The sequence below is a fragment of the Papilio xuthus genome, unplaced genomic scaffold (genome assembly GCF_000836235.2).
Source record: "Papilio xuthus unplaced genomic scaffold, Pxut_1.1 DF828177.1, whole genome shotgun sequence".
Taxonomy (NCBI): Eukaryota; Metazoa; Arthropoda; class Insecta; order Lepidoptera; family Papilionidae; genus Papilio; species Papilio xuthus.
The window spans coordinates 283,952-310,306 of NW_013530472.1; the positions used below are offsets into that span (position 1 = coordinate 283,952).

At 32.0% G+C, this 26,355-nt stretch overlaps 1 protein-coding gene across 2 annotated transcripts in view; it reads left to right on the forward strand.

Annotated features, from left to right (window-relative positions):
* LOC106113903 (adenylate cyclase type 6) overlaps positions 1 to 26,355 on the forward strand; it is an 85,786-nt gene that overhangs the window by 38,785 nt on the left and 20,646 nt on the right. For both annotated transcript variants that reach the window (XM_013306962.1, XM_013306961.1), the window contains exons 4-8: positions 3,120 to 3,216; positions 12,224 to 12,366; positions 24,132 to 24,325; positions 24,453 to 24,568; positions 25,023 to 25,143. In XM_013306962.1, the coding sequence (XP_013162416.1) occupies positions 3,120 to 3,216; positions 12,224 to 12,366; positions 24,132 to 24,325; positions 24,453 to 24,568; positions 25,023 to 25,143 (671 nt within the window). The remainder of the gene's footprint in view (positions 1 to 3,119; positions 3,217 to 12,223; positions 12,367 to 24,131; positions 24,326 to 24,452; positions 24,569 to 25,022; positions 25,144 to 26,355) is intronic.

Genomic DNA, 26,355 nt, shown 5'->3' on the forward strand with positions numbered 1-26,355 from the left:
AAAACAAGGTCAAGTTAATTTAATTTCTTTGCTAGCAAATATTACATAGGAGAGACATTGTAGGTATGAAAGGTTTCAAGTCGGACAGAACAAATATTGGTCGCAATGAAATTCTAATCAGGATCTAATTTAATTACTTCGAAAATCACAGCGAGACACACATGAGATCGAAGAGAACGATTTTAGTTTGTATCATCTCACGAAATAATATGTAATCCTCTTCCTATTACGTAAGCACGCTGGTTACGGACTCCATCCACATAGTCTGTGTAGTAGTCCATAATTAAGATTTTTTTTAATTTCGGACGGGGTAGTGGGCAAATGCTACAATATCTACAAGTGTTCTTTGCAGCGTGATTCAAATTTACAATAACTTGCTTGATTAGGATGTATAAATCAAATGTGTTTGAAAAATAATTCATTCATTCAACCTGACTTGTTCGCGACTACTCCAACATTCAATAATTAAATCGTTATTCGGATTTTTTTTAAGTTTTTTACTTAAACGTCAAAGAAACTGAAAATCAAATATTTTTTGCGGCAGTAAAACATCTCCCCGTAAACACAATGACAGGAAATATTACAGCAATAGCATTGTATAATCAATTTTAATGGCATCTCGCCTCGCCACCCGAGTAATCCAATTACCAACTGAAACGACTATCAAAGCCTCAATTTAAACTTCCACAAACAAACTGGAGACATCTTGACAGACTTTAATGTGTTTCAACTCCATCAGCCAGCGCTCACCGCTGCGTCGCGCGCCGCCGCTGCTGTTCCGTGCCAATGTTACGCACCAATTTACCTGTTCCATAAACACGAAGTTTATTCCTTTGGTTCAACCTAGACTAATCGGTAGTCAATAAGACTAGAAACAACAAGTCTAAATTGAATGAATATCGACGTAAAAAAAACTAACCTTGTATCTGTCCGAACAAATCCAAACAACCATGTAAAGGGTTTTATTTTAACCACAAATAGTTAAGTAATCTCTTCTTAATAGGAATAGGGGCTGGATAACTTTCTTCTTTACACTAATGTATATATGACAAACACACCAATGTTGAAAGGTGTGCTGGTATCGCAAGGCTCAGGGGAAACACAATACAAAACATTTTATTTCTCGTTAATGATTTTACAATTTTATGAATTCAAGAACCCATTCTATTTTAAATAATTATTAAACATTTTCCATTTAAACATAAACTTTTTGGGATATAACAATTCAACATTCGCTGAAATCTCCTGACACTTTTCATCTCGCATCCTAAGAGAAGCGGAAGTTACTTAGAGTTCAGAAGAAGAAATATAACTTTAAAATACCAATCGATAGGTTATTTGTTAAATCTTAATAATATTTACTGAGTATAAAATTCTTCAGGAAATAGAGTTTCTATAAGTAAAAATATCATCTAGAGACATTTGAAGTATAAACACGAGTCGTTGGGTTTCTGATATTCGAGTAGCAGTCGGCGTGTTATTAAAAATATAGGAAATAGCGGAGCGTAATAGAATCACCGAGGAGTCGTAATATTCGTTTATTATGAATAATTCGATTAACGCTGTCGGAAGTTCACGTTCGAATAAAATTTCCAATATCTTTCCCTTCAAAATAAAGAGCATTTAGTTTTGTTTGATTTACTTGTGAGAATAATATTCGCCGTTCCCTCAGTCGATGAGCGCTGAGCCACTGATTTAATTAAGCCCACGATTCATTGTTAACATGGATTGAATAAAGATATATTTGTCGAGATTCCTTTGTGTCTAATGGATTATACATCTTTGTTAACAATCACTGCACCTTATGACGTCACTGAAATCAAATGTTCAAATACTAATTAAGCTTTCAAACTATTATGTTCTTACTCACTAATATCAATTTGCACATTCACATACATACTCGTATATTAATTAACACCAATAATCAGTAGTATGTCATGTAAATTACTAAATTACGTAATATTTATATTGCAAGTAAGTAATGATAACAATAAATTATTGTTGCATACTTATGTAATTAATTACAGCATCAATATCTTATACTTATTATATTAATATGACACTTATTTGTCTCTCCATTTAAACATATATAGAGATCGGAATAAAGTTTATTGTGACGTGTTTTGATAAAAGAACTAATTTTTAGAGTAAATATGAAAAAAAATTAAATCCTATCAAAATCGGTTGGGATAGAAAGTTTATTGACGAGTACTCGCAAACTGTTCAAAACTATATCACAAAAGCTTCGTTAAAGCTGCAGTTAAATATATTACTATTTTAATAAAACAGTAATATAACCATGTTCGATCAATTTTAGTGTGCAAGCCACAGCAAATAGCTTTTGTTACTTGATATGTGATAACGTGACCTTTTCTAGCTGTAGAACTATGAAGCCTTTAAAAATTTAAACTAGAGGAAAAGGTTGCGTTATTTCAAACCCCTCCACAAGGGTTCTATTATCTATTATCGAACGATTAGAATTGAAAACGATATCTGACAGATTTTATTTTTGTCTTTTCTTTATAATCTATTTATTGACATTGACGGCTGTAATTACATTACTCTTTGTTGAATCTCTTTGTTGATCACTGATTAATAAAATGGTTTATTGCATTTTAATTATTTAAACAATTTTAGTAAAAAAGAACGTATTAAAATATGACGAGAACTGTTATAATAATAAGTTTTTACTTTTATATTTGCTTCAACTTGCTCGTTCTTAACTTTGCCTTTAATTTCATACCAATGGGAGTCTGTTGCGGTTTTTTAAAAATCTTACGGAGCAAAAACAATGCGAGTGCGATACTTTAAAAAACGGTCAGGTAAGAATGTGAGTTCTTACAATTCCTTCATTTTACTTTACTTTGTCTTCATTGTTCATTTTACTTTACTGAATACTTATGTTGGATTATAAGAATGCTTTTATGATTAACAAATGTTGCTAGATTGATAATATTCTCCAATAGGTTAGGCAGTCCTGTAAACATATAAATATCATTAGCATTCACATAGTTATTGTACAAAGCTATACTTGGAACAGTTTTATGCAACTTGACTATTTTTTATGTGGACTGCATTTGAATTTGGACAGTTTGACTCAAAGAGCTTAATGTTTTCAGGTGGAATCTGATGGTGCCGGGCCATCGTCTTCACCGGCGCTGCCGCTATGTCCGGCCGGCCGGCCCGACGCAGAAGTCGAACCTCTGCTAAATGAAGGTAAGGATATCAAAAACTGTACATGGCTATTTTACAATTTTTTTACATATGAATGAGTGAAGTTGCGGTAGACTTTGTCTAGCATACAAAGCGGCACGTTTTTGAAAACGCAAAGCGCTTTGCTAAAAGTTTCGAAACAAGATCGATTCTCATTTAGTAGTTTCGGGCTGCGCAAACAAATGAAACCTCTATATGTTTTTTACTTCTATCCATTAGCATTTTAGGATATTCTGTCATATGAGGATGCTAGATAACAAAACCATATGAAATGTTATAATTTATACACACAGACAAAAATCAATTTTAGCAAACTATTTTTGTAATGAATGCATTGCAACTGCATTTTGATTGAACTTCCGTGGTTCAACGTACGGTGACTAGATTTGGATTGTGATGCCAAAATTAGTTTGAACCATAAATAAAGTTTCTCTGTTTCATACATACATGATTCTAGCTAAGTTTTGCTTATCGTCATCACCCTTGTTATATACAATAATAATTTCAAAAATAAGTATAAAAATAGTTAAAATAATATTGGAAAAATTACAAGGAATTCGTTTCGATGTAATACGTAATAACAGAGAAAACTCAGTTGTAAGGAATTACAAAGATAATGAGGCAGGGCATCATATCTTATGCGTAGGTTAACAAAAATGCCGAGGAATATATTATTTTCCTGTAAATATATAAATGATCATGAATTTATTTCTTTGTTACGGAATAATATGATTTCGATATCAGATAACATATTTTTATCAAATAAACGTTATAATCGCAACCAATATTATATCATTTAAAAAATCACAAAAATAACTACACATTAATCAGTATATAGTCGTTGAATGGAAACAAATCTCAGTACACTTCATTAGGTAAATTAAATAAGTTACATGAAGATAAAAGATGGTTCCTCAAAGGGTTATTTCCGACACGATCCGTTCGTCGATGAAATCGGGGGCTGAGATCTTTTCCTTGAAACACCTACACTGTGACGTGATTTCTTATCGTTTGAATTAATATCACCGCAAATAGGTCATGTGTTCAATAATCTGATGTCATATTATTATGTAAATATATGCTTCCTTCCTTTCTTTGATCTAGTCATTGCCGTAGTACTTAACAGACAAATTTGATATTGTTCAATTACCAATGTTAATTCCATACGTACAACTCGCATGAGTCTGGAAAAATCATAATAATAATGAAAATGGCGTCAACAGAAAGTCCAGCTTTCAATTGTTCCAAGCGTTTCTAATTCAGTATTGTCCACGATTCCACTTTGACTTGGCGAATCTGTATAACGACGTTTTCTGTGAATTTATGATAAGTGAACAATGCTCGTATTAAAATAGTGTTTGGTCCGGATAGCACGCGCCGAGCACAAAGGCTTCTAAGGATCCGTCTACATCTAGCGATTGCGCCGTGAATGTTGTTCGGGAACTTGGCAGTAACAACGATTCGTATTGAAACAAAAGAGCGTAGATCGCAAACCGTAGCTATTCACAAGTAGCTCGCGAACCGCTCGCTTATGCGAAGTTTTAGTTAGATGTAGAGGCACCCTAATGTTCAGTTTTCGCTCGGCATTCTTTTTGATATGATTGTAATAAAACAACCCTCAACGCTTTCTCGTAACTCCCACATTTCCATTCTATCCCTAAGTCAGTTCGTTATAAAGTACTTCGTGCAAGCTACTATTTTTTATTAGAAAGATCCTTATATTGAGTTTGTAATAACAAAGCAAATGATAAAAAGTAAATTCATTTCAATTTGTATTCAAGAATATCGAAGCTTTTTAATTAATAAATATAACATGAACGTATCAAAATAAAATAAAACAACTCTATCAGTGTTTTATTATTCGATACTTTTTACTTCTACTCTCTGTAAACTTCCATTTTCAATAACAATGTATATTTTCATTATAATTATTTGAAAAAACTTGCACGTATATCTCAATTTAATGGTAAATTGTGATATCTGATTCCACGTGCCCCGAATCGCGATTACCTTTTATTATTAGCTTCGTATTGAATTGATGAAATTCTTTAGAATTCAATCTCTAGTTTGCGCTACGATTTAATTTTGTACCAACATTTTAGAAACGTAATTAAATATACCATATAACTAAAAACAAATATTTGTTTTATTATAAAGAGCAAGACTATTTCCACGACTCTTATTACTAAAAAAAAAATTATGTAACGTCCCTCTGAATGTCCGTATTTTCAGCCAAGTCAGTGAACCGTACTTGAGTTTTAAATAGTGTAACAAACACGACTTTTATATATATATAAATAAGATTATAAATTTGTAAAAACATTAAAACAGCATTGTTATAATTTTAATAGAAAAAGATTTAAGTTGTATGCAATAAGTTTAGTGAGTCCGCTATGTATGTACGAGTATGTTATGTTGCGGCCGCTTGTTGCGGCACATTGTCTGTCCGCAAAAACTAAACGTTATTTCAATGACATTTGTACAATAACATTTTATTTTTCTCTTTGTTTAATTTTATTTTTATTTCTTTCTTCGTATTATTCACGACGACAATAGTCTAAGCCGATCTCTGAACACAACACAACATTGTAAAGGTAGCTTATAACACATTGCTAAGAGTCACATAGTTCTCTAAGCGTCGGTTTCCACTGCCGGGCTTATTCCATTGTATTCATATCATCCGTCTCTGTTCAAAGAGAGTGAGAGGAACAATTGTTTTTGTTTGCGGTTTCAGCGGAGAAATGTTTCCATTAAAAATGTAATATCAATACATATTAATAAAATTGCAGTGTTTGTATTTAATATCGAAAAATGATTATTATTTCGTTTACGTATTGTAAGGCAGCGTTTGTTCTGGGTAATCTCAGGATCGACTGGACCGATTTTGACGTGTCTTGGACGGGAGGTATCTGTTGCGCAGGGGAATATTGTAGGCTTACGTAGGTGTGATTTTTTTTAAACTCCTACTCAGACGAAGTCGCGGGTGACTACTAGTTTAAAAATAAAATTTGAAAAATGAGATTGACATTAATAGTCAATTTTTGTTTAGAGTTTTGCTTTCAGATGTCGCTTTAGAATACAATATTCAAATCTCTTGGCTCCGGACAACCGTATTGAAATACAAGAATGTAAATAAAGAGATTTTAACTTAGTGAATTTAACATTTATAATTTGCATTTCTCTCGAATAAATCAATAACGTGTAATATTGTAATTCTAATATCAATCATTACAATCTCTTTGAAATACATAGATGATAATATGACAGTGGAAGTCCACACTAAAGTAATATATGTTGCCGCTGTGATTAATCCCGGTTTCGTCCGTTGGTGTAACAATACTTTATGGAACGTATATTAATTTACAAAGTGGGATTACACCGAGCGTACATAGTTTTAGGGAACATAAAAGGGACTAGACAATAAATTAAATCACTTAATCTAATTGACATTATTGTTGTGTATGTATGTATGGCTTTAATTCGAACATTTTACGGTTATCACACGTTTATATTATTTTCAGTAAGATATACTAAGTTTATTTTTTTTCTACAAATATAAATTCTACTAATACATGTGATTAAAATTATTGTCTACTAGCGGTCGCCTGCGGCTTTTTAGAGCAGAATTATAAAAAGTAACTAATAGTATATGCGCGTATGGATCAGCTACCTTCCAGTCTAAATCTCGTCAAAATCGGTTCAACGGTTCCGCGACGATTAACCGGAACAAACGCACCCTTGCAGGCATACATACAGGCAGACAGACAAATATTAAAAAAAAATTGACAAAGACATGATGTGTACGAAATATGATTTTTTCAATGTTACATACAAACACTCCAGTTTTATGAATATGTATATCTTTTCAGTGTTTTGAAATAATGTTGTTGAAGCCCGCAATATGATATGCCAAAAGGGCTTGGTTTTCAATTGAATCAAAATATTAAAATAACATTAAGATTTATTTTTGAAAATATTTTAACATATGAATAGTGACTGTAATTGTTATTATTTCGAACGTGAGGCAAAAGGTGACTTTGTAAATTGTAAGCGATTTGTAATTTAAATGAAGTGCAGGCTATCTCAGTTATCGCCTTCGAGAATAGCTCACAATAGAGACATCGTGCACGCGTATCAATATAACTTATGTGCGAAACGGAAATCCGGTTACCGTCTTGTAACCTTTATCCTTCTGACGTTTTTGTTGCCGGTTTCAATATTTATATATTATATTTAAACACTACATACATCATAACATACATATTACTAAGGATCATCAGTAACTTTGTCTTCGTATAATTAATTTTTAAACGATAACCGCAATGTCTCAAATCTCAAACTGATGGAAAATTTATTAAGAAAGTTTGAAATTGGCAAACACTGATGTCTATTTCAGTCCTGTTACAGAAACAATTTATTATGTTTATTATAAAAGACGTTATAAACGCCAGAAATTTGAAAATTAAAAAGGTATCAGTGTCGTAAGTTTTTTGAGAAGCAATTTTTCTTGTTTATTCAGGTTACGTCACAGTTTAAAAGTACTTACGGCTCTCGCTCTCGCTCTTTGTTAGATAAATTGCGATAAAATCCGAAGTAAGAAAATTTGATTTGATACGGTTTTTAATATAGAATCGATACCTTTACCATGACGAAGGTCGCCTTTGATAACAAAATATGTATTGTTCATAACATAGAATACGATAATTTGTTTTGAGCTTTTGCTCTTTGTGTCTTTACTGTCTTGACACTTCTATAGTAACAATATTGTCCAATCATAGAAAAAGCCTTTGAGAAATGTGATAGAAATCAAAGGCGTTGCTGGACTTAAACACAACCTGTTAAAATTATACAATTGAAATTCACAAATTTTTTTCTGATGAGATTTTTTAAAATTTAAATTTATTTAATTTTTCTGTATTCAATATTTTTTATTTATATTTATTTTGTGTAGTCTATATATTTCCATATATTTATACGTCGATGTAGACAACAAGTGCCACTGCACATGTCTGCTTCGTGCACTTTAATTACACTCTGCAAATGACACTAATGACATTCATGATCTGAAAATTAATGTACAGGAAAATCGATGTGTAAACGTTTCCAAGTATTTGACGGGAATGCTTCTGACATGTAATTTAAATACTAAGCATGTATGAATTCTCTCTCTCCTCTCCGTTGAATCTATCCTCGAGATTAACATAATGAAGGCGAAGTTTTATTGTATTAAACATTTATAAAATACATTTTACTTATTTAACATTGTTTCATGGCATCCTTTTACGTAACAAAGATCAAAGTTTTCTTCCATTATAACTCAAAGTGAAGGGAATTTTTAATAAAGGGCCTCATAAATCGGTACCTGATGATATAATTATCATAAATAACCTCTTCTCTTTACCGAAACGCCTTCTTTGTGAGAACAAGTTATAATATATTAAAATTATTTTTTGCCCAAGCAATTACTTTAGAGTAATTTTTACACGTGTACATTTTAAATCAAATATAACTTAATTCAGAATTAGCAATATGTGACTAACAACTGGAAAACATAATTTTATAATAATATTGTACATTAATGATCTGATGAGCTTCTAAATCTCCTTTGATAGCAACAATTCGTAACAGTATCTGTGAAGATTTTAGAAATTGTGCTCTGAATTCAAACAATGTCATACATGGAGTACTCTCAAAAGCGAGCCTATCCGAGACGGATATCCGATTACCGCGCTACGAATGGTCACATCAAGTGTAACAACACGTCCGTGTGTCCAATTTGACGTCGACGTAAAAGCGTATACACCCCGATATCTATGCCGGTCCCATTATTATCATGAAAGCTTCGAAGATTGAAAAAAATACAACATATAAATTCTATTTAACAGCACATATGATATGTTTCTTTTTATCTTTGAGCTTTGTTACAGTATTACTGCAGTTTTATACAACACTACTCGTTTTTCTGTTTTTCTCTTCTACTTTATCACTCTAATGGATTGTTTGTAGAAGTTGTTTCCTTTTTTCGGACTTTTGCTGTTTCATTATCTTTATATTATATCTATACATACTAATAAACATTGGAGTTTGTATGTTACACCGAAAAAAATATATTTCATACATATGAATATGTCATGGCTACCATTTTTATTTATTTTTGTCTGCATGTAGGCAAGGTCACGTTTGCTCCGGTTAATATAGCTACGGAAGGTAACTGATGCACGCGGGGATATTATAGGCAACTTTTTTTCGTCGATCGAAATCGTGGGCGACCGACCGGTAGTCGGGACATGAACTAGGATGTGTGCGGAAATTCTCTGAAAACTCAATTACTTAGTTGCAGTGTTTTTGCAATTGCATTGCTTTGATCTATTTTAGGGATGAATTCTGATAAAGCATATTTTTAAAGAGGATTCATAAACAGGGAGACAATGGAACATACAGTAAAGTAAAGATCTTAAAATGTAAATATTTAAACAACAAAATATCTTCTAAAATTTTGTTGTCAATCTTCTTAACATTGTTCAAGACATAATTGGAATTTCACACCAACATAAGATTACTAGAATGGATACACTTGGAATGTTGGCATTTTTAATAACGGCGGACAAACTTTCAGTAATCAGATAAAAATTCAATTACTTAGACGTGGTTTCACTTCGCGGTACAACATTTTCCATCATTCTCGCTTCCAATCTATGTCCTGTTTATTTTATTCTAAAAAATTTAATCAATTTTCGTTTCCATGAAATGATTTTGTTTTATTATTTATTTTTGTTTAAAATTCTGGACGAAATATTACATGTATATTTTGATATGTTGGTTTTTTTATATTTCCTTTCGTTTATAAAAATCTTTTGTATCGCAATAAAGTCAATATTCTAGGTAGCGTGATTCAAAACCCTCAGTGACATTTAAAATACTAAAACTCCTAGCCGCTGTGAACAGGGCTTGCTCGAGCTGGAGCTTCTACAATTAGTGGCGAGATTGTTACCATGCAGTGCGACTACTCAAATATTCATAAGACCTTCAAATGAACGCATTGTCTCCATTTTGAATTTATGTTCTTTTAGAATTGTATTTTTAAGAAGACGGAAAAATGTGCGAGAATTGCGACAAATTTTCTGTCTACTATTGGCTTTCTGCAGAGTCACGCTTCACGAAATCTCTCAGTGACTATTACGGCTCAAAATATAAGTAGCAAAAAGTGCCTTACGGAGTGCTCTCGAAGCTTGAACATGAACCTTGTCATAATTTGTCAAATATAAGTAAGAATACTATAAATATCTTTTTGGTTTTATAATTTCCTAACAGGTGGTGTTAGGGATGCTAAAAAAGTGTTATGAAATTGAAACTACTGTACTAAAAGATTCATAGTAAAATGTACCGCAAAACTGCAAACCTCGTGGGATCGTAAATGTGCTTTCTTCACTCACCCAGATGAAAGAAAAATATACTAAAATGACTTAAATTAGTGTTTCTTTTTAGCATAAGATTTTTCTAGCAAACTCGTGTACATGTTTGTATTCATTTTCAATTCATGGGAACCATTTGTTTATTTGCCAACATTTCCCTTAAGAAAACACATTGTGTCGACAAGCGACAAGTGACAGGCGGTAGGTTTATAACACTCATCAACACGCCTGTGCCGACAGATATCAAACATATTTTATGTCGGCTTTTCTCAACGACCAACGTGACATTTGCCTTGTCATCTTAGGCCCTTCATACACAAGGAAACGTAAATCTTCATAACTAATATTGTACACTTGCGTGGCGAGTATTGCGTAGCGCGCGTTCCGTGACGTATAATCGACGTGGAGTCGTCGACGCGAGTCATACAAAATGTCAACTGTATAGATTTACTTCGCCATTTTGAAGATCGCAGTGACTTTTCTAACTTCGTTCTTGACAAGCAGGTTGCGAGCGACTGTTTTTGGTGAAAAAAAAAAAAACAAAATGTCGGCGCCGTGTGCGACGCTGTACGAATTTTTATGACACTGTATTGCGTAAGTTGCTTAGCGACTAATTGCCCGATTTCGAAGCTTTTCGTTACCTTGTGTAAGAAGGGTCTTAAATAATTTTTCCCTATGTCAATATTTCAACTCATTTTGAACATGTATCCGTACTTTTTATTCCCAATGTAGGTTTATTAAATATCAACAATGGATAATATGTAAAGTACTTAATACCTATTAGGAGTAATGTGGTTCCAATAGATATTAAATAGAGAGAATGGAAGTTTAATAGATCGATTATTTTCGATCTATTTTTATCATAATATAAAGCAGTCAATTTATTTTATTTTTTATGAAATAATACGGAAAATGTACAAGTGGGCTTAGGTTTAATGACTAACGCATAAAATGTGTTAAAAATATATATCATGTTATTGTGTAGGAGTAAAAAAAAATATAGCAAAAGGTGGGAAGGAGATTGGAACCCTGCCTTCGATGAAAAATTCACTTATAAAATAGCTATTGCCTGTGCTCAGGTCTACGAGTGCTACGCTTTTATAGGACTAAAGTTTTAAAGCTTCTACTACGAAGATTTTTACTTAAACGTAGGTAGGACTTTAAAACTAGCAATGTAGCAAGTCATCGTTCCTTCTTTTTAATGTGAAATGGTTAAAAAGTCACTGAAAAGACACGTGACATTAAGCCACAGCGAGTTTTAAAATGTAAAAGGACCAGCGGCTATCGCGAATATCAAATTTGAAATATCCGATTTTGCGTCACGTTTGCGTTACATTCTGTGGACGTGGGTAATCCGATACTAAATGGTTTTTACAAACCGCCTGTGATCGAATTTTATGTGAATAAAGGGCATTTCATAAAAATTGTAATCGGAGGTTATGTTTCGGACTTCGTTTACAAACTTTTGTTTTACTAAGACTTTTTTAAATGTTAGCTAACTGCACTAAGAGATTGCTTAATTACGAATAATCTGAGTGCGGCAGAAAGAAGTTTAAAGTATATTTTTTCTTAATTTATGTGTTTATTGTCCCGACCAGAAGTGGGCACCGAGGGTGCCGGGGCGGACGGCGCCGACTCTGAGGACTCGGACACCGACGACGGCATCTGGAGCCGCTGGGTACAGTACCTCCCCCCGCCCCTACGCACTGTTTGCTCCTCTCACCGATTTGACAACCTCCATGTAAGTATTATTTGCTTGTCTTCGAAGCATTTTCGGGAATATTTTATTGACATCGTCAGCATAAGTTTTTTATTATCTTGTAAGTTACATCGTTATTGACCGTAAACAGTGACTAGAGGATATACATTGTTGTTTCGATTTTGTCCGAACGAATTGGGTCTACAAGTAATAATAATTTCATACTGAACATGAGAAGTAACTATTTATTAAGCAAAGATAATGTTACCGCCATATCCAATTTTTACCTCTTTGTAACTTCGCTGAGTTTTTAAGTGCAAATTATTAAACATTTGAACTTTATTACAATTTGATATTAGTTATTTTCATTTGAACTTGTTACGTTTTGCACCCAATTTTGTTTGCAATTCAATTCGTCGGCGTCAAACGTTTCGCCTTTTTATTAAGCCATCGTAATTTTATACCAATTCAGTTATGTTATCCTTTCAATTTGACCTCATTACTTTCCTTATGTAATAAAATTTCAATATTATTATATTGAAATATTGCCTATCAAGCCAAGCAGTGGGCCTACATGTTAAATAACAAAGTTTACTTTTTTATTTTCTTTTTAAACTTTTATGCTACTTTCGACTTGATTTTTAATCTGTTTAAAACAAATTAAAAATCATCATCCAAACAAACAAACATACTGATACAAATTTGCTTTCCATCCACCAGTTCGTATGTGACAATAACCAACCCAATTTTGAAACCTATGAGTTAATGTTTTGCAGAAATAATTCAAATTAGAATCCAAATATCCCAGAGGCTATCTCTATTTGAATTTGATCCGGAATACAGATCAGACAACTCCTGGCTGACTTGCATTAATTAGTGCAATAGATTTTGAGCTAACGTATGCTATTGCATAGTATTTGTTAGTTGATTATACAACGAATAATACAATTATAATCTAACTAACTAGATATCAAATTATATGTATACGTATATGTTTCACATACAATACGACTAATTAACATGAAGATTAATCAAATATCCTCATTCCACTAATGTCACCGTAGGTTAATATGATGGATGACAGCTTTTATAAAGTACAAATTGACAAACAAGAGAGCCTCCATCGCTGCCCAAATTCATCTGTTAGATATAAGATGGTTGCAGCCTCCTTGCCTATCTTTATGGGCTACTTTTTAACACGTAATAAGATTATCAAGCGTAAAATTCTATAAAATATGTGAACGTCAACTATATTCGAGCTTGTAGCGTAAGCCTATAAACACGTTGTTGACTATCAGAATATAATCTCTACTTATTATGTTGTCAGCAACTTACATATTTGATACAATGATTTCACTATAGGTAAATTTTAATTAGATTGTAAATCATATTTGATGGGAATCTTTACATTTTATAACCGTGTAATAATTTTGATACTTAATATAAAAAGGAAAATGCGATATTGCCAGTATTACTAAAGAATGCGGGCGTGCTATACACAAACGAGAACTTTTTTTGAACTTTACATTTGCTACACATACAAAATTTCACATTTTATATAAATCTATTTTAAAATTAAATAAAAAAACTTAGTTTAAAAATGTTATATGACAATATTTCTGTTTTCTGTTAATAAAAACGTTTGCTGCGTTCCATTCACTGTGGAAACAATATTTTTCCATATAAAAAAAATATAAGTTTTATTTCCTTTCAGTTGACTGCAATAAAAATGAAAGCAGCTTTGTGAAGCTACTAAATGCTTCTTACTTTTGAGCTGAGTCCTTTGAAGACTGTTTTATATTGAGTTTCAGAAAGTGATCAGTTTTCCCGCTTTACAATTTAAAACAAGATTGTTGTTAGCATTTCAAATAATCCATTTAAAAATACTAAGGAACATGAATCGAATCTTAGTCGGCAAATGACGAAGTATCCGTTTCTTTTATTTGTGTCAAATAGCGTAGAAGTTCTTCTTTTTTTTTGTTTTTATTAATTTCAAGTTTCGTTTTCACAAAAGTAATCTTAGTGAACATCGGATAAATATCTTGACTTTTGAGTCTTTCCACTCAAAGGCATTAAACTGTGGAGTACGATCGTTATTATTTTTTAATATTATGCAAAGTTGTCCATGCATGCCCTTTTTAGGCGTTACATTATTATGTAAATGTATATTTCAACATATTATGTATATAGTAAATATACTAAACCAGACGTCTCCCTGCGGACATGTCGAATGTTTAGTAAATTTATGGTGCATTCAGTTTGAACTAAAATAAATACTATATATATACATACATATGAGCTAACACCAAAATAAATAAATACGTTAATTACATTTATGAGCAACATGAACGTATTTATCTGTGAGCGCGAACACATTGGATACAACATAGAGATATAGCAATGAGTTCGGATCAGAATTTATTAATTTATTCTGAAACCGGTTTCGTTTAACTTTTTCATTATGCATGAAATTCAGTTCGCCGGCTTTAAACTTTTTGTTTGTGACTGTTAAACTTTTACGACTTTACGCTTTTTTTATTTTTACGCCTCAATTTCCAATAAACAAACCATTTACGACGGATAAAAGCAATAGTATTTTTATTTAATTTTAATTAAGTGATTATCTTCTCTGCAGTGAAATAAAAACGATGATCGTAACTGAAAAATTCAATTATTATCTATTATTTATCAATTTTAATAATGGAAGTTAAATATACTTTTATATTCACTCCATTTGGCAAGTAACATAACCAAAGACCAGCTATTAATTCGGGAAATTCATAAGAAACAAAGAAGTATGGGTACAATAATCGTCTTTTAGTAGAAAAAATTTAAAGATCGAACGAGGGAGTAAAGGGATGGAATGAGCGACCTGCTTGACAAAAATATGTTAAAGCATGACCTACTTTACAACTCGCGTCTCTTTTAAATTTTGCACGCACATGTATATTTTCAGTGTAGGTAGATGCAACAATTGCGAATACTTCGAGGCAATCACTCGGCGCGTTCAATTTGAGCGAAAGCGGCGTCATATGCACGAACATGTCAGTCATCAACCAAACGTATTCGTAGAAGTCTACCTAGATTCATACTATCCTCGCCCTCGGCCGGCTATATTTACACGTGCACGTGTTATTTAAAAATTAACAATCATTTTAACACATCAAAAGTAAGTTGATTTTATCCTCTTTATTTCGTTTTGTACTCGTTGAAATAAACATGAATTGCAAAATTATATTCTAATTTTAAAACTGAAAAAAACTTATTGAATCCTAAGTAAGTAAATGTTTTTGAATCTAAAACCATCACAAGTACGACTACAGTACATAAGTAACTATGTGAAATTTTGTTCATAACAAAATACAAATTAATACAATTGTTAGAATAGCAATAATAATTTAAATCCCTTCTTTTAATAATTAAAACAAAATATACTAATAGCCTACTACGTACCCTTTGTTCTCCATTAATCTTTCACCGAACCGCAAAGACAAAAGAATTGCTGATAGAGACAGGTTGTGTTTAATCGTATTCAATATTGAACAGTGGACCATTTGCATATAATACGTTGATCAAGTTTAAATCCGCGCTTCAAGTATTACGTCCCTTAAAATCCGGACATGTGTCGTTTTACATTTCCGTTTTAATTATACAACTGATTGACATTAACCACATTTGTATCTTTGTCGCAGTCAATTTTCATTTATTCATTTTTCCATCGACACAGCTCTATGAATATTCAGTGCGCGCCGCTGGCGGTGTACGAGCCAGCGACAGGAAATCTATAAAAGAATCATATTAACCAAAAAGTCAATTTACTGCACTGAAAATTATCCAGAATAGAGAGATAAAGTGAAAGACTTTTAGTATTTGTTCTCCCTTAACTAGTTAAGTATTATTATTAACATTTAGCTGGGGGTGTGATGGCTTAAAGCTAGGAGTAGGTTAACCTTATCATGTTTGTTACATTTTAATAAAGTATTTTATAACATGACCTTTAAGATCACGTTATAAAAAGTATTTCTTGCCATCGCATCAATATAACATAATGTAAAATGAAGTCGTTATCGAGTGGGTCGCTTTGTCAGTTTCCCTTTCCTCTAGGTAACGTAAGAAAACATCCGCGCGGTCGAGGTACATCGTCAACTTGATTTATTGGAGTGACAAGAGACGCGCTTCTACGCGGTCTGCTCTCCCTTTCAATGATATATTAAGAAATCAATATACCAACAAAGTCGTCTTCATTCTATCACAGTGAAACTCATTATTTTGAAACGTCAACTTAAGTTAAACAAGTTCATTTTTTTTAACCAATGGCACTTAGAGGTTCCGGTATTTTGTTTTCCTTGCAACTTATAATTGTGTTCATATATGTATTTATCCAAACGACTGTCCATGAAATAACTTCGTCGAAATATCGGGTGCTAAATAAGCTCGATCTTGTTAAGAATCTCGTTTCTTACGTTATTTTCTAAGAGCAGGATTGCCGAATATGAAAGTTATCAATTTATTCCTCTCGGAGCGTAACGATCTGATTTGAACTGACGCTAACTTCGCGATAACTTGCCAAGTGTACACTACTAAAGAATGGAGTTCGGATTAAAAGCTTCAAGAACTTCCGCTGGAAGCGATATCTCCTTCAATTCTTATGTAGAATTTTAAAGTTTTAAATGAGCGAATCTTCGATAAAACTCTCAGATATGCAAATTTGAATTAAAGTTACCCATTTAACTTAGTTAAATTGATATATTATATTATACAATCCATGCTACACTGGTTATCATGAGTATCGTTCATTTTTAATAAAGTACAATAATGAATGATGAATAATAAAGGGTATATAGAATTATATTTCTAAGATATCTTATTATCCTAATGCCTCTCCATTACTGAAGGATAACTTTTGGAAATACATATTCTAACAATAAAATAACTTTATTCAACTTACATAGTTTAAGCTGAAGCTTGTCTGAGCACTTCACACGTTCCCACCACATATTCGTGCTGGAATTCTTGCATGCTCACTTTGTCCTTGCACTTTCATGCAAGTTAAAACTTTACTGAAACCTCGTCATTTCAAACTTGTACCGTGTTAACGTGAATTTCTCTCAAATTCCTAAAATTGTTTATTGAATTTACTAAACATCTTGTCTAACGTCTATTAGTCTACAAATATTATACATATTTGCCAATACATATGTTAGGCAAAGATGAAACGGCTCTGTGTTTATTTATTCAACGTTAGCTAATATTGGAGACGGCAATTAAAATATGTCCATCTGATGTTTGCACAAACAAACGGTCGGAAATATCAAGTTATGCTAAAGTTAGTAGATAACAAGTACACATCGTAAAATATTTGTTCGGAAGATCGAGCTTAAATGATCATCTGATCGTTTGAGATACTTCTACATTGACAGTGATATTTCCCAGACATTTCATTTCGTAGCGTAAACGAAAGCTGTCTATCAAATAAGCCGCACTAAAAAGGCAGTATTTCTTCTGAGCTGTAGGTAAGTGTTCGTTGATATAAACTCAAATTAATTATATATTTAATGCTTTAAAAATCTACGTCTGATGTTCTTCTATAATAACATTTGCTTTGTTACTTTTCTCTACGGATAATACTCAATGTAAATTCGCTCTGTTGAATTTTGTACATAAATACATATTTATAAGAATACAAAAGCATATTCCGATTTAGTACACAACACAATACAGGTACTCGGTAAGCTTTTACAAATGTACTGGAGGTCTATACTCGTATATAGGTAATATTGTACACGTTATATAAATAAATTTAATTTTGTAAAGAATGTTTCACTTACTATCTGCTCGATGTTATATTACGGCCGCCATTTGCTGAATTAAGATTAAAGATTCTCATTTAAGTTACTTATCACAACCTTTTTGAGGGAACTTTGATGAGAAGCCAGCTGATGTACGCAGGCATACTATAGGATATGTATATTTTTTTAATTCTACGCTGACCAAGTCACGGTTGTCCGCTAGTCAGCTACCTGGGAAATAAAATAATTGTTGACTTAAAAATTCAGCTCTCTGAATGGTAAGAATACAATACAATTGTAGAAATACAATTTTACCGACAAAAATTTCAATTTCATAAAATATAGAAATCGATGAAAACCGATTCGAGTAGTTGCCAAGAATTTTAAACTTTGAGATGAAAGTTTCAGTAGCTACAATCTTCTTACTTCTCAAACTTAACAACTCTACAATTTCTGTTGAGATTTACTTTTATTTTGCTTTCTGCTCTTTTATTTATTTTATTAAAATCATTAAACTATAAATAATAAAGTATCGTTACATAAATTAACATTTCAACTTGGACTCTAACCTATAATACTAATTGCCAAAAGTTACAAGAATTGCTATTATTGTTATATTATTTCTTATCTCCAATGTACTTATTTGCAGTTTATCTTTTACTAGTAGTTGCTCGTGAGTTGTATGCGCGGTATTAAAATAAATACAGTCTATGTCTCCCGGGGATAGTGTAGCTTCCCAAAAGCGAAAGTATTTTTCCAAATAAGTTTAGCAGTTTTGGAGCCTATTCAATGCAAACAATCAAATTTTTCCTATTTATAATATTAGTATGGTTCCATTGTATTTAAAGTAACTTCACGTTTAGGTATAAAAATAAACTGTTGGAGTTTTATTTTTAAAAAAGGTGAGAGGATGATCTGTCACTTTACGTGCGTAAATTATAAAACATTGAGTTTATATCATGTTACTTTATACTGGGAAAAAGACCACTGACATTAAATATTTATAAGGGTCTCGGAGATGCTCTTGATGATTTTGTTGCTCATTATCTTCTTAATTAGGATTAAAAATAATAAGTCGCTATAAAATTCATTAAATTTTGCGACATTATATTGAATAAATACATTAACTATAGCATCGATAAGATGTCTAACATCGACTAACGTTATTTTCCTCTTAACCTTTTTTTTTCAAAGTCAAAATTTTCAAAATTTTCTTTTTGATTATTGTAACTACTTTTTACAATAAATTATATAAAAGAAATCTGACAATTGTTTAAATGTGCATGTGCAGTACAAAAGCTATTTAAGTAAGACCTTAAACAAACCTTTTCAACTACATAATGTGTACGTTAACTGAACATTTAAAATAACCTAGTGAAAAAATTTTGCAACTTTATTTACGTTCTAACCGGTTCGATTCTCTTTTTATAAACAACATGTATTCACTCAGCAGTGAGCGCTTTGTGAGCTTAAAAGCCTAGAGGCATGCTTTTTGAGGTTTTTGGTAATGTTTCCGATTCTGTGATTTAACTCTTTGTTAAAAATTTTCAAGCAATAGTTGACTCGCGTTCACTTACTTATTAATATACATTTTTAATGTCAAAATAAATTATTTTAGCTTAAGAAGGAATGCTTTAATATGTAGTAAAGTCTTCTACCTTCCAATAAATGACGTTGCAATTTATAATTAAAAGCTTATAATATCTGAGCATCGCCAGTTCATCGTTGTCTTATTTCATTTAAAGGAAATTTTAATTTAAAGCTCTTTTCTGAATAAAGTTGATACGACAAAGTTATAAATCTTCATTGGAAAATACATTTTAAAGAAACTACGTTGGAAATTATTAACAAAATACCCATTTCCTCGTAAAATATGTCAGAACTTTTCCTAAAAATATGATATTAATTAAAAATATAGTAACCTAATTAAAAAGATAAAACCGAAATAAAAGTCATAAAGCAAACCTTTCTTATTATTGTTTAAATGCGTATTATTTTTCTATGCTAATTTTGTGGCAAAAGTTGTTTGTACTTTTGTCTTGGATATCTTAGTCTATGGAAAGTACGGAGTAAAAGTGAAAAGAAACTTTAGACACAAAGATGAATGAGGTTTATTAATTATTAGAGGCGTAGGTGGTGCGATATAATTTGTTAATTAATGTAGGATTTATTTGACTGCCAGCCTCTCTACGGCCGGAGTCGTACTGAATTTTTAATGGCGTACTCGATCTCACTCGGTTACTCAAAGTGAATAATATTATTATCGCGGATGTCCCCACGTCTCACTTACATTGGATTTCATAAATCATTTTTGGGAGCTGAAATATTATACGGCTCTTTTGTGCCGGACGATATACTCGATTTTATTCATTGATAAATGGTTTTTAAACTTACAAAAGCCAGTAAACATCAGATAACTCATGAAAACATATCTAATATACGTCATCTACGACATATACTTAGTGTAATACATTTGCATATTTCTTCTGTACTTTAGTACGATTCTGTACTATAGATGCCAATTTTTGTATTGAAGTTTAAATTAGTATCTGAGAGTGATAGACAATGTAGCTTTTTTTGGTATGCTCAGATTTGTAACTGACAATCTTGATTCGTTACTAGAAACTGAGTCACTTGAAATTAGACAAATTTATAGTTAAATAAATAAGCTGCGAATGTCTCAATACATATATAATGTATGTGTATATGTACTATAATATTTTCGCTGATACACATAATGTTAGAGTTTTGGGAGACGTAAAACGTATCGGCACGTGACTAGAAACTTAACACCATTATAATATCGTTAACTTGTATAATGAGGTTATATGATATTAGAGTCGTAATTTGTTCTTGGTACTTAGTAAGCACAGATCCCTAGCTAACCGTGCGTTTCCACAGTCGCCATTTCTGCCAACACTCAACACATTTGTCTTTTCAAAGAGAATGGAATGATATTTTTTGTTATTTCACACATATATTCATGTTGCTATGTATTAGCACAGATGGTCTATAAAATCAATTCCTAGTAGTCATTTTGATAAACTTATTACCGATACCAATATGTTGATACCTACATATATTACGACACCAAAATCGATTGAAAGGTTTGCTCGTGGCTTTAAGGGCGTGCCGGGGAGCGACTTAAGGTACTAGCATTTACTTGGCCTCGCTAATTGAGCTGGTATTAAGATGGACGTGTGCGCGTCGGCAGATGTCCGGAGACGTTGGTACAAATAATCACAGATTTATTTTGAAATAATTCCAACCTCGACTAACGATTAAATGCAATCAGTTCTATTGAAGCCCCGCATGAGGTAGTAATTAAGTTGACTGAAATATCAATTAAATCACAGCTATTTAAAAATTATTAGCGTAAACGCAACTTATCGTAAATTAGTTAAAACGTATTTTTTTGGTTTGATAGGAATTTGTAAATAGTCACATTCTTTTATAAATCGTTGAAGGATTATAGAGAGATATCAACGAAGTAAAATTCAACGTAAAATATACGTAAAATTTCAGAGCCTCGATGCAAACAAACAAACAATCAAATCTTTCATCTTTATAATATTAGCATAAATTGTAATCTCAATTAAATAACCTATAAAATATAAAAATATAAATAATCTATAAAAAGTAAAGTCATATGTTTAACAGAGAATTTTAAGCAAATCCTTGAAAGTAAGGACGGATTTTTATCACGCAATAATCTAATTCGGCAGAAGGCAGGAGCGTTGGCAAATTCGAGACGTCTCTCTGGAGAGAACAGTTACATCATAAATACACCTAAAATCTTTCTCAATGTTTTAACATGCTTCAGTAATTACAAAATCGTCCATTTATTTTAGTACTAAAGAAGTTTCATTTGAAATTTTGTTTAAAACAACAATTTTAAATTCCACGAATATAAATTTTAATTTGTGAAGTATGAACCACGAGAATAATTTGTAAAATGCTAGTAAATTGAAGTTGTAAGAAGAAGAAGAAGTGATGACAGGAGACAATGTTTATATATGTTAATGTATAAATCCTACTACGATACGATCCTGATCATTGTTCACTCATATCACAAAGACATCCCCCGCTAATTGGCGCTTTAGCCAGGGTTGTCTGAATTTGGTACTATGTAATACAATAGTTCACAGAGGAACAGGTGTAATAATATCAAACAAAGGTTTGCAATCGTAATGGGACAAGTTTCAAATATAATACTACCTTGTGATATTCTATCAGTTAGCAGCAATTAATCCGCTTAGTCGAGCATAAACTGCAAATTAGAATTGGGAGATGCAACCATCTCTCCTCTTCAACGTACGAAACATTTTGTTACAATATCCAGTGTGGAATTTGTTGACGCCCATTTCACACAAAGAATTCCAAATACTGTAAATGGAAGTTCGTACGCAAAGGAAATATTCCTTTGTTTTTTTTGTTGACCGCTTGTGAAACCTCAGAATCAAACTAAAGTCAAATTGTATATAAATCTTAATTTTACTTTTATGACATTTGTCCAAAGTTTAAATGATAATAAACTAGTAAAATAATTATAAAATCTCGAAACAAAATAAATTAAACGTAAGGAAAACCATAAAACCTAAGTTTCAGGAATTGACTAAAACGAGTAATTAAAATTATTTATTACATTCGATGGTATCAAAAACACCAATTGAACAATAAGTAATAAAATCAATAAATTGTCGTTTTTTTGCCACTTAGACCTTTAATGGGTCCGCCATCTTTTGCTGGACACTTTGATGCAATAAACCTGAATGCACGCCGGGAGCAGATTTCTTTTATGCTAACAATGTCTACGAAGCTTCCTTTCTTCTTGAATAATAAATAAAGGTAGTTAAAAATTCTTTTCTTATTAATTATGTTACAAGATATTTGTTATTTATGTAGTGTAATAACTTTATTTTATTATAGTTAATTATAGAGTTTTATATAAAACAAATGAAGGCATTGAAGCCAAGTCAAAATAGTTTTAATTATATTTTCGCTAAGTACAAGTAATATTTGATTATTACAGTTAAAGCTCTCTACATAAATTAAAATTCTGCGATGTTTTCATATGACCATATTAAGTAACTATTTGTGCTCCATATCTTTAGAAAACTGCGTCAGAAGAAATTAATTTAACTAAATAAAAATTCACGATATAGTCCGCACCTTACTTCACCTTGGCCTACTTCTCTTAATTAAGATGTCTGAGCTTTGAACGCATTTAAGTCGTTACTTTCTAAGTTAACATTGTCTGCTCATGCATTTGCTTATCTATTGCAATTTACTTCATACAATGGTTTATATAATTTAAAAGATTTTCTGTTTAATTATTATTAGTATTCGTTCTTATTCGACTAATATTAATCGTGCTATGGTTAGTTTATATTTCCATGTGACTAACGTCAGACATGTGACTACTTTGGTAGGTAGGTAAAGAGTTTTGTTAAAGTGATATTGCTTAATATGTAAATCGTTTTGTTAACAATCTTTGTACAATCTCCACTTTTGTTGATTCATATAGATCTTTCTTCGTAATACGTAATACTCTGGAATATAAAAATCTTTTACGTGAAATATAAGTATTATAAAATGGATATTTCTCATGACTCATTTAAAATGTTACTTAAATATCAACACAAAAACAAACTTGTGTCGGTTACAACTTTTTTTTCGTTTACGACTGCTCGCCGAAGTTACGTGAAAAACCTTTACATAAGTAAACCTTAAAAGTGTTTACCATTTTTCATTTCCCGATGCTATTACGTGGCTGTGAATATGAAAATTTTGTGCAGACTGGAAGACTTAAAAAAACCTTTCCATATTTCAATTTTCAGATTGAGAAATGTTAATGCCCTTTACACCATGTTTATACCTAGAAATGTACTAAGAAAATTCACCTGCTTTAGACATTTTCTATTAACTTTCCCTTCGGTATGTTTGTATGATTTTTAATGATTATTATAATTTTATCAGATTAGAACTGATGAGTGTCATTCGTTCTGTTGTGTGTAGGTGGAGATGCTGTATCAGCGCTACTTCTTGCGCATGAACCAGACCAACATAACACACCTGCTGGGACTGCTCCTCACGGTCACCATGGCACTGATGGTGGTGCAAATACAGTCCCTACTCACCGCTGAGAGCTACTTCAGAGACATCTTGACACCACCAAACTCTACTACGATATATACAAATGAACAACACAAGTAAGTTGTTTTACTATTAATAAAGTAAACATGACCGGATATATATTTTATATACGTTTATACACCAAAACAACTAACTTAATTATTGATGATTTATATCACATACTGTAATCTATATTTGTTTCAGGCCAGATCCTCAGAGGGACGTATACCTTACCCTTGACGACTTGTACTACGCACGAGACCGCATCGCCCACATTATCTGCGTCATCGTGCTGGCGATTGCCTCCCTCATCTATGGCTGTAAGTACTCACTAGCGTTTCCCCTTAATATATAACTTGTGGACCTTCAAGCGTAGAGTGAACAGGCACTTTACAAATTAGCTCCCAAAATCTTTCTACCTCATCACCATTTACCATCAGATATCAGATGGGATCGCGGTCAAACTCTATTCATTGTAGACCAACACTGCAAATATTTAACTCAAAGTTTACATAAGGTTATCGTTTCCATTACTTAAGCATTCTATAATATCATCAAAATCATATCAAAACTATAACTTTAACTGTTAACTTAGTAGTCTATATACAAGGTTTTAGATGTTGAACATAGAATTAACTTTAGTGTCAAAAGTTTTACTAAGATAAGAAATGTTGTAGCATTAATTAAATAATCATATTATAGCAATTTTGTGTAGTGGACGATTCACTTTGAAGTAAACAGTTCGGTAAATTGTAATAGTGTGTTGATTACCAGGCCTCATCGCTTGCCTTAGCCGGCCGGCGATGAACGAAATATATCTGCTCACCATATCCTACGTCGTCTTGGGCACATTTTTCCTTATTGAACTGGCACTTACTGGGACCCTGGTTTATAGGTACGTATTGAAATTTATTTTTAAAATCATTGTTAATATTACAATTATCATTCTGCATTTCTTATAATATTAATTTAATAGTTAATTTTGTAACCCCTTCTTTGGTATTACAGTACGTGTTGGTGTAATTGTAAAGATGTAAATTATAGACTATTCCAGAATCAGTTTGATTTAAAACAATTCTTTAAATTGCTAAGATATTTGTTTAGTATAAAAATATTATGTTCTTACTAAAGCTAGTTTGTGACACCTAACTACTCCAACTTGGAACAATGCTCGCCGCAAGCCAAAGTTGTATTTGTTAATTCCCCTGTTGTATACGGTTACTTGAGTTTTCGCAACTTTCGCATCCATAAGCACTCGCTTTGACAACTTTTCACTCCGATCTCTGTAGTGATTTAATGTTTCAATTTGTTGTATCATAACATTTAACATGGTTATACACAATTCGCTCCTTCTCTATTTTATTGAAACTCCGAAGCTTTGTACTACGTGTTTGAAAGAAAAACAATAACATTTCGTAACCGTACTTATTATTCGATGTCAGATTATACAAGTTGTGACTCGACCGAGAGGCTCGAAGCTTACCCAAGTTCTTAACCTTGCAAGGCCCAATGCGGGTTAATTGACTTTGCACATATCTTTGAATTTTTTCATAGATATGTGCAGGTTGCATTTCGATGTTTTTTCCTTCACCGTAAATGGCTTGGATGGAACCTGGACGTGTAGATTTTGGTCCGTTTCGGTCAAGGGTTTGCAGCTGCCCCACTGATGCTCAGTGTTATTGATCTTTAATGTAATTTAAATAGATATGTGATGAGATCAAAAGATAAAATTGTATTCGAGTTACTGTGATATCAAAATACGCTTCGCTGAGCATATACATATTTCTTTCTTACGATAAAATTGTAGAGATATAGAATTTTATTTTGACATATAATATTTATTTTACTGTATCCTTGTTATAATTTTCCTCAGCTGTTATGGTTTAGATAATACTAGATTTATTTAGTTTTATTAAATTAACATTTGAAGTTGATTTGTGCTGTAAATTTTAATGCTAAAATGCAAATAACATGAAAAATAATGTTAACGCTGCTTTTGTTTTAGGTTTTTATATCATGAACTTTATCGGGTGTCCTCAGCATACCCTACTAATATTAATACCTAAAAAATAACTTTAAAAATAAACTTGAATAAGTAAGAGTCCAG